At 38.8% G+C, this 13822-nt stretch overlaps 1 protein-coding gene across 1 annotated transcript; it reads right to left on the bottom strand.

The window, feature by feature from the left end:
* Window positions 1-2859: 2859 nt before the first annotated feature.
* Window positions 2860-12682, bottom strand: LOC140827519 (galactokinase-like). The gene is made up of 13 exons (XM_073190199.1): window positions 12285-12682; window positions 12006-12190; window positions 10728-10774; window positions 10445-10539; window positions 10279-10361; window positions 10119-10187; window positions 4999-5184; window positions 4728-4862; window positions 4283-4417; window positions 4096-4166; window positions 3845-3922; window positions 3233-3374; window positions 2860-3141 (listed from the first exon to the last, which is right to left on the bottom strand). Exons 1-13 carry the CDS (start codon window positions 12445-12447, stop codon window positions 3031-3033), a joined length of 1500 nt encoding a protein of 499 aa, XP_073046300.1. The 5' UTR covers window positions 12448-12682; the 3' UTR covers window positions 2860-3030.
* Between the last annotated feature and the right edge of the window lie 1140 nt (window positions 12683-13822).

Below are 13822 nucleotides of genomic sequence, written 5' to 3'. Positions count from 1 at the left end.
GAACAAACTATGGTTTTGATTGAAGCTATTGAAATGAGTTGGATTAGATGGATTAAGAACGAACAGAAACTTCTTCCCAACATCCAATACACAACATCACATTAAACCCATCCTCATTCCACATCCAACACCCAATGACCACAACACCAAACCAACAATCAACAGATAAGAAGCGGAGTCACCGCATGCAAGAACAATAAATAAACGTGTATGCGGGAAAGGGGTCCAACTGAAGTGCAAATACGTGTATGCAGGAAAGAGGTCCAACTGAAGTGCAAATGCATATACGTGTATGCGGGAAAAGGGTCCGACTGAAGTGCAAATACATATACGTGTATGTGGGAAAGGGATCCAACTGAAGTGCAATGCATAATGTTAGGGGTGAGGGAATGGTCTTGAGTGGATGCAACACATAAGAGCACATAAGAGCATGTAAGGGCAAGACTTACCGGTGTTTCAAAGAGCCCCAAACGACACCAAGGCTTAGGTGTCGAATACACCAGAAAATTAAGGCCAACCCATGGCCAATCCATGCTACCTGCTGAAAATAAACATGCCAATGCACACGAAAAGAATGAACCAGCAAAAGAGGATATATGGGAATATAAAAGCCCCAAAAGCGAGAGTGTGTTCGTAAAGTGTCTACAAAACAAGTTGCCCTGAACATGACATCCGCCACTCTCTTGCTCTCTGCTGGGCCCCTAATATTTACGCCACCATTTTAGTAGTGCTATAAAGTAATCTGTAATTCTTCTGGGGGAAGCAAGATCCCTTGGATGATGGGGAGTTCTGGCTGCCGTCGGGGTTCCTGACTGGCGATGAATTGCTCACTGATTTCACAGCTGACCGCTACAGAACGAAACCGGGTGATGATTTTTCACATGGGTTCCGGTGTTCTTCCGGATTTAGCTCGGATCTGGGTTTGCTTGTTGAGTCATTCATGTGTTCATCGGAAATCGAGAGCGACGAAGATGATTTCATTGTCTTTCTTACTCGGAAGATAGCTTATTCTACTCTAAAAGACTCCAATATCTTGTCTGAGTACCTTGATCATGGGTTGAAGTTATCTGGTTCACCGCAGTAAACTCTTTGGGGGTATAAACCAGGTTTCTGTCGAGGAAGTCCCGAGTGCATTACTCAATTCCCTTCGCCGACGGAAGTTAAAATCCTTTCCATGTGGGATTTGTTGTACGCTGCTGTCGGGGAAGTTGCGAGGATACGGGCGAGCCAAGAGACGAAGGCGTTTTATTCAACCAAACACAGCCCTTTTTCTGTTCCCCAGACGAACCCTAACATTATGTCTGGAATTTTCTCGAATAATAAAAAACACGTCCAAATCTCCCCGCAGCATATGCAAGCATCCAATTTTCAGAAGATGAATGGGATTTTGGGAAAAGAGAAACTAGGAAACCAATTTCAGAATGGAAGGAGCGTAGGGGAAACGACGGCGAGGCGAAGGGCTCCAAGAAACAGCGTGCTTCATCGCTAACAGCAGAGAGAAATCGGACGAAGAGGCGAGGAAAAGTGAAAGAATCACAAGCTACAGAATTTGAATTAGACGAGAGAAAAAGGGGAGCCTAGTTTTTAAGGCCCAAATACGAATTGGGCTTGTATAAATGGCCCACTGATACAAATCAAATAAATAATTATGGGCCGCTACAAATAAATGAGTCGGACCGGGCTACATACAAGCATTTTGGCCCACGGGCCAATGCTTGCGGGGGGCAATTGTTTGGGCTAAAAATAATTAATTGTGGAAGCCCAATTTAATTACAAGCCCACTTTAATTATATAGGCCCATCAAGTGTGGCAAATTGATTTTTAATTGACTCAAAACGGGTCACAGAGCGCGGGAAAGGAAGAAGAACGTGGGAGGATAGGTAGAAATCGTGGCGTGAGTGGGAAAGATCATGGGCTCATGGGGGAGTGGAGAGAAGCGGCACAGTGCTGGGAAGAAAAAGGCATCGGCAAGCAGACACACAGAAAACACACAACTCTACACAGACAAATCTGCAAAAATACTCTCTGCAAAAATTCAATATTCAAGCGATAGTTTTTAAGATTTCTAGCATATTTCTAGCATTCTCTCGTTTTAGAATTTCAACAACATTATATTTATATGTTTATGTCTTATAAATTCCTACGGTTTATTGAAAATATAAACAAAGTCAGGCGTTTATTCCTCCAATTCCAATAGTTTTCTTCCTTTTGGCGTTATAGTTGTTTTAGGAGATTAGAACCGAAGGTCAAATTTAGAATTCACTTTCGTTTGTTTTTAGAAGTTAGATTTTTATCATTTTTACACAAATCGGTGCATTTTCGCACCTGGCACGCCCGCAACACCAAATATTGTGCAAACAGAATTATACAAAGATCATCTTCCGGATACATACACACACACACACAATTTCCATTGAAATACTATTAAGTATTTTTTGTATAAAATTTTTTATTGCGGCTTTTAAAACTAAGAACTTCATCAATGATTTTTTTTTTTAAGTCTTATCTTTTATTTTTAAAATAATGATACTTTATATAATTTTTGGATTTATTTTAAAATTAAGGTGACTATATTTTGACACCATTGATGAATATATATAGCCTACTTTTACTATATCATATCATCTATCATATTATCGCAAATATTTAAGGTCATTGAACTGCAGAGTTTGGTGTTATCGGCAGTCAAAGAAGGCATTCTTGCAGTGTCGGTGGGAAGCTGTTTGGACCTTTTTTTTTAAATTAAAAATTATGATTATAATAACCCCGATTATTTTAGCAAAATGATATGCTTATAGTTATACACACACACGCATCTGTATGTGTGTGTTTATAAAAAAATTAGAAGGTATTTCAAACTTGCAACAGAACTTTCGCCTTGGTTGCCATTGATCAACTAAAATCTTGACCAAACTTCATTTCATCAGTTCCTAAAAAAGGAAAGAGCCAGAATGCTTTCTTTATTTTTATTTTTTTTGGATCGAAGAACTGAAAACTAACAACGATCTTTTCGTTTTGAAACAGCAGCAACTAAAATTTTATGATAGCGGAGCCACTCGATGGCTTGGAAGCAAAAACGTACAAGTCAACATCATCTTTCTTGATCACTCCCTTCTCAATTCTTGATTTATAGTATTGCTCCTGATGCAGATAAAGTACAAATATCAATACAACACGGGGCTAAAGAAACAAAATTATGTACATGTGTTGAGGGGTAAGAAAAACGATGTACCTTCAAGTTAAGGATAAACTGGGGGACTGTGCTCTCCTTGACCAAAGCAACAACACAACCTCCCCACCCAGCTCCTGTTAGCCTTGCCCCAAGAGCACCATTGTCTCGACTGATCTTAACAAGCTCCTCTAGCTCGGGACAGCTTGTTTAATACACACGTTAATATGAGGGATGGGTTAGTATATTATAAAGGGCAATTATTCGGTGAAAAATATCACTACACCACATCAGATAACAACAATTGACCCTTTTAAAATTGTGTGGTTGCTTGTGCAATATTGCATTTTGGCTATTTTAAGTAACGATTTAAGTTGCACCTCCGTTAACAACTATGACTTTTGATACAACAACAAGTTCCATCATTTTGTGAGATGAATATATAGAATAAGGCACAAGTGTTAACAAGCTTCACAAAAGCCGGGAATTAATCTAGAACTACTTGAAAGGATGAGTTTCTTCTGATATAGGAGGAAAGGCAAGATAAACCCGTCGATGTTTTCAGCTATTCCACAAATAAATCCATAACAGTTTTAAAAAAACTCAAGCAAACTCCAGCATTGCACCGTGCATGTGTTCCAATAGGCAATCGATGAAAGCTAGAATTTATAGTACCTGCACTCGTACAAGACACTGCAGCTGTAGTGGCTATCGTTCATCAGGTCCCCGAGTTTCTTCAACATTTCTTCGTCACTACAATTGGAAAATGTTTATAAATTAACTAACAAAAGCCACTGCCAATCAATTCGTTCAAAGTGCAACGGCTTGTTTCATAATGCTTAAGGATTCGAGTTAATCTGATAGATTATACATCATCGTTTCTGTATTTTATTAATGAACTGTGGTGGTTGATGTTTTCTTCTCACCTTAACTTTGAGGAAACGGTATCTTTGAAAGCATAAACTCGTTTGGCTTCGGAGTAAACATGGGCAGCTCTCTGAAAAATGGTTTAGCATTATAATGATAATCAGCAAAGAACAAAGTCGTTTAATGCTAAACTTTAAAACGAACCAACAGAAATTCGATAAAACAAAACCCGTGTTAAAATTTCACCTGGTGTAACTTAAAATGTTTGGCAGCTCTAAGAACATCCAAGCTCGTAGGAGAATTGGCAAAGATAGTTAGCAGCTTTTGATTGGTGATTTTTTCGACATCTTCAGCGCTGTATGGTTCCTCTTTCAAGAGTTCCTATAAATACAGTGAACCATTCAAATCAAACAAGGAATTATGTGTAACAATTTCTATGAGAAATTATGATACTAAATATGGCATTCAACACACATGCACCGCAAAATGACCACTTTGCGAGTCTAACGAAACTGTACCAGGAAGGCTCCACTCCAGCTTCATGTTTTTCAGGATCGACTCATAAATAATCATTTGAAAGAAAATAATTCATGATAAACTACTAAACATGATCATTTAAACTTAACTTCAAGCCATGCTTGTGAATAAATACGCTAAATGTGATGGCTCAAGACGAAAACTAAATCAGTACCTTGACAGCGAGAACGGGATCAGAAGATCCGTGGGTACTTGCAAATGACACACATAATCCTTCAACATCCGAGAGAGTCTTCACATTGGTTATCGCTTCCTCGGGTTTCATTCCAAGCTTTATGCCCAGTACAATCTGTGAAAACCCAACAAATAGTTTAGTACGTATACATGCATGAAAATGAAGAATGAAATTATATATTTGAAATTTTAAAAAAATTAAACACCACAACAAAATAGCTATCTAGAAAATAGAACAAAAAGGAACTTACAGAGGCTAATCGGCACTCAACGACTCTGTTGTTGTAATTAGTGGCGGCTGTTACTGCTTTCTGAGATTCGGCCAATGAATGCGCTATTACAAACGTCCCACTGGCAGGCAACTGCACCTCTGTGCCTCGAATAGGGTTGAAATCAATTAGTGTTGCGAAGCCAGATTGAGCCATAACAGAGATAGCCTGTCAAATGAATTTTAAAAAAAATTACAAAATATGCAAGTTGCATAAATTTGTGGTGATGGTCCTGTAAATATTTTGTAAGAGAAATTTCAAGAAATGAGTATTAGCTAATAATTAGTAGTTAGCATTAAGCTGTTAATTAGTTGGTTAATTAGCAGTTAGGCGGTTGACTTGTATATAAAAGAACTTGGATACACTCTGTACAAGTGATCAGACTTGAATAATAGAAATAAAATTCTCAATTCTCCTTCTCCGTAATATGGTATCAGAGCGGTGCTTCCGCGAAGATTTCCGATCGGTGTTCGTTGCTGGTCAAGATCTGTGACCTGAATTCACAGATCGCCTTTCCGATTTTGAGATTTTGGTCTTCAAATTGATTGCTTCGTTATTCGATTTCTCGGTCATTCATGGCGAACACGGTTTCTTCTGCGTGGCCATTACCAGGTCGCTCGGCTATTGACGATCCTTTGAGTCCATATTTCCTCCATCATTCGGATAATCCAGGTCTTAGACTTGTTTCGTAGCAGTTAACAGGTGATAATTTTGCTTCATGGAGTGGAGCGATGAAAATCGCACTCTCTGTCAAAAATAAGCTGGGGTTTATTGATGGATCAATTTCTAAGCCTTCGGAGACTGCATTGGTAAGTGCTTGGACCCGCAACAACAACATAGTCATATCTTGGTTGCTGAATTCGGTTTCCAAGGAAATCTCGGCTAGCGTCTTGTATGCGGAATCAGCCAAAGAAATATGGAATGATCTCAAGGATCGCTTTCAGCATAGTAATGGACCACGTCTCTTTCAAATTCGCAGAGATATATCAAGCCTTCGTCAAGATCAAGATCAGGTGAGTGTCTACTTCACTAAACTTAAGGCTCTTTGGGAGGAATTGAACCAATTTCGCCCAGTGTGTGAGTGTGGAACATGTACGTGTGATGGTGTCAGAAAGAATGAGGCATTTGTGCAAATGGATTACACTATGCTGTTTCTCATGGGTTTGAATGACTCATTTGCTCATGTTAGAAGCCAAATACTTTTACTTGATCCTCTGCCTCCAATAAATCGAGTGTTTGCTTTAGTTGTACAAGAAGAACGTCAAAGGAATATTGGACATTGGTCCAATAGCATTACTTCGAACAATAGCATGGCTTTTGTGATAAGAAATGACCAATCTCAAGTGCAAGGTTCAAATCGAGCTCCTCAACGATTTCAGAGGGGGAGACCGTATTGCACTTCATGCAATGTCCCTGGTCACACGGTTGAGACATGCTACAAAATACATGGCTATCCACCAGGCTACAAGCATCGACCCAAACAACAACATCGAAGTTCAGCAGCAGCAACCAACCAAGCTTCTGCGCAACACTTTCCATCTGAAAATCATGGGGCTACTTCTGACTCCACGCATCAAAATGTCTTCAAGAACTTTAACAAGACCCAAATGGAACATTTGATGACTATGTTCGTTCAACATTTTGCTGCCACCGACAAGAATGACGAGATTCCAGACAGTACAAACCTCATCTCTGTTCCAGGTACTTGTTTCTCAATTTCAGTCCCAAATGGATTCAATTCATCTTCGTGTTGGATTGTCGATTCTGGAGCTTCTAGGCATATATGTTCCAATGCCGATGCTTTCATTTCTCTTAAAGCGGTGAACAATTCAAGAGTCACTTTACCGGATCACAGCACAATTAATGTCAATTTTTGTGGTGACATTCGCTTAGGACCTTCTCTGGTTCTTCTAGATGTGCTTTACATACCGGAGTTCAAGTTTAATCTGCTGTCTGTAAGCTATATGATTGCCAACACACACACTGTGATCAATTTCTATCGTGACTCCTTTATCATTCAGGGACAGTCACCAAAGAGGATGATTGGCAAGGGTAAGTTGATCGCCGGACTCTACGTTCTGGACACTGCTTCTTCATTTTCAGAGATTCTGGTTAACCAAGTGGGACATCATCTTTGGCATAGCAGGCTGGGACATCCATCCATGAAAGTCTTACAGAATTTACAACAAAATTTACATCTAGATGCTACTTTTACATCGGGTGGTTTGCCCTATTCTATTTGCCAATTAGCAAAACACAAGAGATTACCATTTGTTTCTTTGCATAATGTGACTTCTTGTGCTTTTGATCTGATTCATTGTGACATTTGGGGACCATATCATGTACCCACGTATAATAATCAACGATATTTTTTGACTTTAGTCGATGATTGCACAAGGTTTACATGGGTTTTTCTCCTCCAACATAAATCTGAAGCCCAAAATATTGTTCCCAGATTTTGTGCTTTAATTGAAACTCAGTTTGCCAAGAAAATTAAGGCGTTCCGTACAGATAACGCCAAAGAATTACAGTTCACCGAGTTTTTTCAGCAACAAGGGATACTTCATCAGTTTTCTTGTGTACAGACCCCTCAGCAGAACTCGGTGGTGGAGAGGAAACACCAGCATCTCCTCAATGTTGCTCGTGCCTTATTATTCCAGTCCCATGTTCCAACTAAATTCTGGAGCGATTGCATCTTAACGGCCACTTATTTGATCAATCGTTTTCCCTCCAGTAGGACACATTACAAGTCACCATATGAGCTCCTGTATTGCAAACAAGTCGACTACTCCCATCTCAAAGTGTTTGGTTGTCTTGTTTTTGCTGCTACTTTATCAGCTCACCGTGCGAAGTTTCTTCCAAGAGCTCGCATTTGTGTATTCTTGGGATATCCTCCAGGTGTAAAGGGATACAAGTTATTTGATCTTAATAACAAGGAGATATTCATTTCCCGTGATGTGACGTTCCATGAATCAATATTTCCTTTTCAGTCAGCTCTCCAAGGTGATATCTCTGTTGATCCATTTCCTGACACAGTGATTCCTAAGCCTGCACCTATTGACATTATTGATTCAATAAGCAATGAAAATGACTGTTCGCCATCAGTTGCGAATGGTCGTATTGAGAGCAACGAGTTATCTCACTCGGACACACAGGTTTCTTCGGAAAGCCATGTGCCCATGGTCTCCACTCGAGTCTCTTCCAGGATCTCTCGGCAACCTTCATATCTTCGTGAATATCATTGTCATATGTTACAGCACAATTGTTCACCACCAACTGCCACTTCATTTCCTATGCATCAATATGTCTCATACCAGTCTTTATCTCAACCATACAAAGAGTTCGTCCTCAATATTTCCACTCACCTTGAGCCTCAATTTTTCCATGAAGCTGTCCAGCTTTCTCCTTGGAGGGCAGCCATGAAAGATGAACTTGATGCCATGGAAGCAAATCGTACTTGGTCAGTGGTTTCGCTCCCTTCGGGAAAACGTCCTATTGGTTGTCGTTGGGTTTATAAAATCAAGCACAAGCCTGATGGCTCAGTGGATCGCCATAAAGCTCGACTAGTTGCTAAGGGGTATACACAATGCGAGGGTGTAGATTTCTTTGATACTTTTTCCCCAGTTGCAAAGCTTGCAACAATCAAGGTCCTCCTGGCCCTGGCAGCTAGCAACAACTGGTATTTGACTCAATTGGATATTAATAATGCCTTTCTCAATGGTGATTTGTCTGAAGAAGTGTACATGGATCTTCCACTTGGGTACACTTTCAATCTTCCGTAGCCTAAGACATCCTCACGGCTTGTATGCAAACTACATAAATCCATATATGGGCTTCGGCAAGCGTCACGGCAGTGGTACACAAAATTTTCTGAGGCTTTACTTGATTCTGGTTTTGTACAGTCACATTCAGATTATACACTCTTCACCAAAGGCTCCGGATCTTCTTTTTTATCACTGCTCGTCTATGTCGATGATATTATCATTGCGGGACCCTCTGCCATCTTAATTCAGGAACTAAAAGCTGTTCTCAAACAAAAATTCAAGCTCAAGGACTTGGGGGATCTTAAATACTTCATTGGTCTCGAGGTAGCAAGGTCTGCACAGGGAATTTATTTTTCCCAACGCAACTATACGCTCCATTTGCTTGAAGATACAGGTTTTTTGGCTTGCAAACCTGCTACTGAACCCATGGACTCACGGGTTAAGCTTGCTTCCACAGATGGTGAACCACTTCTTGACATTACCCAATATCGACGTCTTATTGGTCGTCTCTTGTATCTTACTCTCTCAAGACCAGATATTATGTACGCAGTTCACAAGTTAAGTCAATTTGTCTCCAAACCGTACACTTCTCATCTGAATGCCATACATCACATCCTCCGTTATCTCAAGGCGACTCCAGGACAGGGTATCTTTTTTTCTTCTTCATCTTCTAGTTGTCTGCGAGCTTTCTCTGATGCGGATTGGCCTGGTTGCCCCGACACCAGGAAGTCGGTATCTGGTTTTTGTGTCTTCCTTGGAGATGCTTTGATTTCGTGGAAAACAAAGAAGCAGATAACTGTATCTAGGTCCTCAACAGAGGCTGAATATCGAGCATTGGCCACTACAACCAGCGAGGTGTTGTGGCTTGCTCAGTTGCTCAAGGATCTCCAAATTCAAATTTCTACTCCCGCAATTATCTATTACGACAATCAGTCCGCCATTCATCTAGCTTCCAACCTCGTCTTTCATGAACGCACCAAACACATTGAAATCGATTGTCATTTTATTCGGGATAAGCTCAAGGATGGATCGATCAAGTTGCTGCCCATTCGGTCACATCTTCAACTTGCCGACATGTTCACAAAACCGCTACCTGCATCGAAACTTTCACCTTTGTTGTCCAAGATGGCTGTAAAGAACATTTACAGTCCACCTTGAAGGGGGGTATTAGCTAATAATTAGTAGTTAGCATTAAGCTGTTAATTAGTTGGTTAATTAGCAGTTAGGCGGTTGACTTGTATATAAAAGAACTTGGATACACTCTGTACAAGTGATCAGACTTGAATAATAGAAATAAAATTCTCAATTCTCCTTCTCCGTAATAATGAGTAAAAATACCTGGTCCATTCCACCAGATTGGGTGCCTATGTGTCTTTCACAATCACAAGTAAGTTGAGCGAGGTCTTTCTGAAATATTTTAATCATAGAATGTGGATAAGAGTAATTTTATTCAGTAAAAGAGGCAAGTAACAAATTTTATCAGATTTTTTAGCAACACCTTGGGAAAGTTCATTCCTAATGCCGCCATTATAGCGATTGTAGAAGAGCAAACAAATGCAGCGGAGCTCGATAAGCCAGACCCTACAGTTAACGTAAACATACAATATCATCCAAAATTCAAGAAATGACACTCATTAAATTAACAGAATTTCGGAGTAAAATACCTGTTGGAACTATCCCATCGACCACCACCTCGAGTCCAACTGGTTTACCAGCATCTTTTCCTTTTGATCTGACATACTCATAGAAACCTTTGTACCTTCAAGATGAAAATAACTGAAATTTTCATGAAAGAAGCAGCTAAAAAATAGTTATTAGCACTTGTGAAGCAAACAAGAAGCAAGTCGTCCTTTAGCATTGAACATAATTGTGATTGAGAGAAATAGAAATATGCGCTTCTCGAAGTTTGTTCAAGAAGTAATTCAAGAAATATAAGTAGCTCTTTACCCGCAAATGAAATAGTGACCCCACCGATGATTCTTTAAATCAATATCCTACATACAAAACATACCTCATTTTAACAAGCCATGATATAACCAAAAATTGAAGAAACAAGCATAATCTGGCTCGTACGAATTGTTGCTTAATATAACACAAACGTGGTTCTTCTATCCGGCCAAGTAACTTTTTTGGTAGTGTTGAGTTTACTTGGAGAGAGGCCAGGATTTGAATCACAACTTCACCACCCCTTCCAAAGAAGGTTATTCCACATAGATTTTGAATATATAATTTAGATTTACGGTTTTGACACAAACATGGTCGCGTTGACTTTGTGGCTTTATAACATATATATCATAAGCATAAGATTTAGCCGGAGATTTTACTTTCATGCCATGTTTGAATCTTTGATTAAGATATCTTCCAACTCTACCTTCAAGGAAAAGACCTAAATCATTTCTGGCTCATCATTATTCACTGCTTATTTTGGTCGACATGGTTGGAACGCAACAACAGACTATTCAATGACATAGAAGAGAATTCGGACAATCTGTGGGAATCAATTAAGATCAGAGTGGCAAGATGGACAGTGGCGACACCGACATTTAAACATCTGATTTTATCGGATATAGTTAGGGATTGGCGTTTCATATCATGTTGACTGTTAACTAGTCACAAGCTAGTCCTTTACTTTTTTTGTGGATGGCTTGTCCACTTCCAACTGTAATCTTAAACTATTATTATCAATAAAGTAGTTTCTTATAAAAAAAAATAAAAAAATAATGCAGACTTGTGTGCGGAAAAAAATCCCTGTTGAAACCTCGAACAATGCAGCAAACTCAAACACAAATTAATGAAAACGAAAAACAAAAACTATAAAGATCAAAACATGCCTAGTAATTTCAATTCTCAAAGAAATATTTCAAAACAATAAAAAAATCAACGTAACACCGCAAAAATTGAAGATTTAAATCCACAGGCTATCCAAGTGTTGGGGTAAGCATTCGGAACGTTCAGTTTCAGATCAAACCGGACCATCAAAAACCAAATACAGAAAAGCTATTTTCATGCTAACAAGACTGATCGATATTAAATATTTAACTGAACTAAACAAAATTTTACATCGGACTTCACCGGAATTTTCCCAATCTGTATCCAAGCATGACTAAACATTTCAGAATTCGATATTACACGTGGTATATCGACAAAACTCAAAAAAAAAAAATTATTTCAATCAACACACATGTAAACCAACCCTCAACTTATAGTAAGTAATACCCCACTAACCTGATCAGAATCCGCCGGGTAATAACATACGGCGTACTTGTCATTCACATTGGCAATCTTTAGACCTTTCTCCTTCTCATTCAACTCGCATTTTCGTATGGCCACGATCGTGTCTTGCCTGATCGCCATAGGTAACACCGAATAACCTTCATAATCTATATGCTCCCCTATCAAATTCACCCTCCCTTCAAAAAATCCAACCCAAGAATTGAAAATATATATTGACTTCCATAATCAATAAAAACAACTTGATTTGCAGGCATGTTTATCAATAAATACCAGGGGATCGAGCGTAGATATCAGGGGTGTGCCCAAAGCACTCGACGAACTTGGATCTCAAGCGATTGAATCGGAGTTCTGCTTCTTTAAGCTGAGGCCCGGACCCGTAAACGGGTTCGAGAGAAGTTAAAATGGGCACAGGCAGCTCATCGTGTACCGCCATTTATTCTTCTGAGCAATCTTCTTCTATGAAAGAAAAGAAATTGATGGGTTTCACGCAAGGGGTCGAAGCAAAAGCAAAGGTTTCTCGTCACTTCTATAAACAGAGAGTAGAGAATGAAATTTGGAGTTTTGTGGGTTGTTTTTCACCAGGTTTGTTGCGATCAGAGCGATAAAGTAGCAACCTTTTTGTGGGAATTAAAGAAAAAGTCATCTTTTAACAAAACTTATTAATTTGCAACGATTAACGTTTGTGAATTACAAAGTCCATATTAACGTTCATAATAAATGAGATACGATGTAGATTTGTACACCTGCTATGAGGCTTGTCACTTTCAGTGGAGTTGTTGGGAATTATTCTGTCAAGAATCAGAAAAAGTTCAAAACTTTGTCTTGATCAGAGTCCATTCACGTTGGGACAATGCTTGCTTTTAATATTATTTTACAGTTTCTTGCGTCCCACCTGGATTATTAATAACTTTTTCATAGTATTTTTTATATGGTTGTGCTTCAGGATTTGCCAATTTGCACGATCTACCGAAAGTTACAGGCATCATCATACTGGTAACTTTATAAAAGAGGAGTAAGGAATGTTGGCCCGGCCATTTGTCAAAAATAAAATTAAAAATTGAAAGTGTATTGACTACGTGGTTATGATAGTTCGATGCATAATCGCGTAGTCTTCGAAGTAGTTTTCTTCATGTTTTTAGATCATATAAATCTATCGTATTTAGTAAAATTCGACATCATAGATCGATATCTAAAGGTCAGAATTTAATCACATTATGGAAAAAAAACACTGAATGTGTAGTATAGAAAAATACGTGTTAAGCTTTATTTTTGGTGACTTTAGCTTTGAGATTATTTGTCAAGAAATTTAAAATATTGATTTGAAGATTTTTGGGGATAATGAGATAATTGAAGAAGATAACAGTTTGAATATGTGTGGTGTGTTGATTTACCGCCTGAAAATCAGTGCACATAAACTACATGCATGAAAATTATTTAAATAACTTGTTTATTTTATTCAATTAATTTTAAATGCTTACACTACAAGAAAAAACGCGAAAGACAACGGTTAAAAACCGTTGTCGTAGGTCAAAAAAACTGTTGTTAAAACCAGTGTTGTTAAATGGTGCGCTCAAAGTCAACGGTGAAAATTCGTTGTCGTAGACATCAAAGACAACGGTGAAACACTGATGTCGTAGGTCTTGTAAAACCGTTGTTAAAGGCACTGTGGTTAAAAGGGTGCGCTCAAAGACAACGGTAAAAAACCGTTGTCGTAGACGTCTAAAGACGACGGTGAAAAACCGTTGTCGTAGCATTGAAAAATTGTTGTAAAACAAAAATTGTGCGACGGTTTTTCTAAACATTTACGT

Source organism: Primulina eburnea, chromosome 3 (genome assembly GCF_022965805.1).
Source record: "Primulina eburnea isolate SZY01 chromosome 3, ASM2296580v1, whole genome shotgun sequence".
Taxonomy (NCBI): domain Eukaryota; kingdom Viridiplantae; phylum Streptophyta; class Magnoliopsida; order Lamiales; family Gesneriaceae; genus Primulina; species Primulina eburnea.
Note: the sequence above shows the minus strand (reverse complement) of the source record. Positions and strands in the feature narration are given on the sequence as shown.

Excerpts from the sequence above, each read along its gene's own strand:
- LOC140827519 (XM_073190199.1), bottom strand. The coding sequence starts at position 12,447 with ATGGCGGTACACGATGAGCTGCCTGTGCCCATTTTAACTTCTCTCGAA. Across the intron at positions 4,418-4,727 it reads ATCCCGTTCTCGCTGTCAAG|GAACTCTTGAAAGAGGAACC; the intron begins GTACTGATTTAG and ends CTGTATTTATAG. Across the intron at positions 3,142-3,232 it reads AGTTTATCCTTAACTTGAAG|GAGCAATACTATAAATCAAG; the intron begins GTACATCGTTTT and ends TATCTGCATCAG.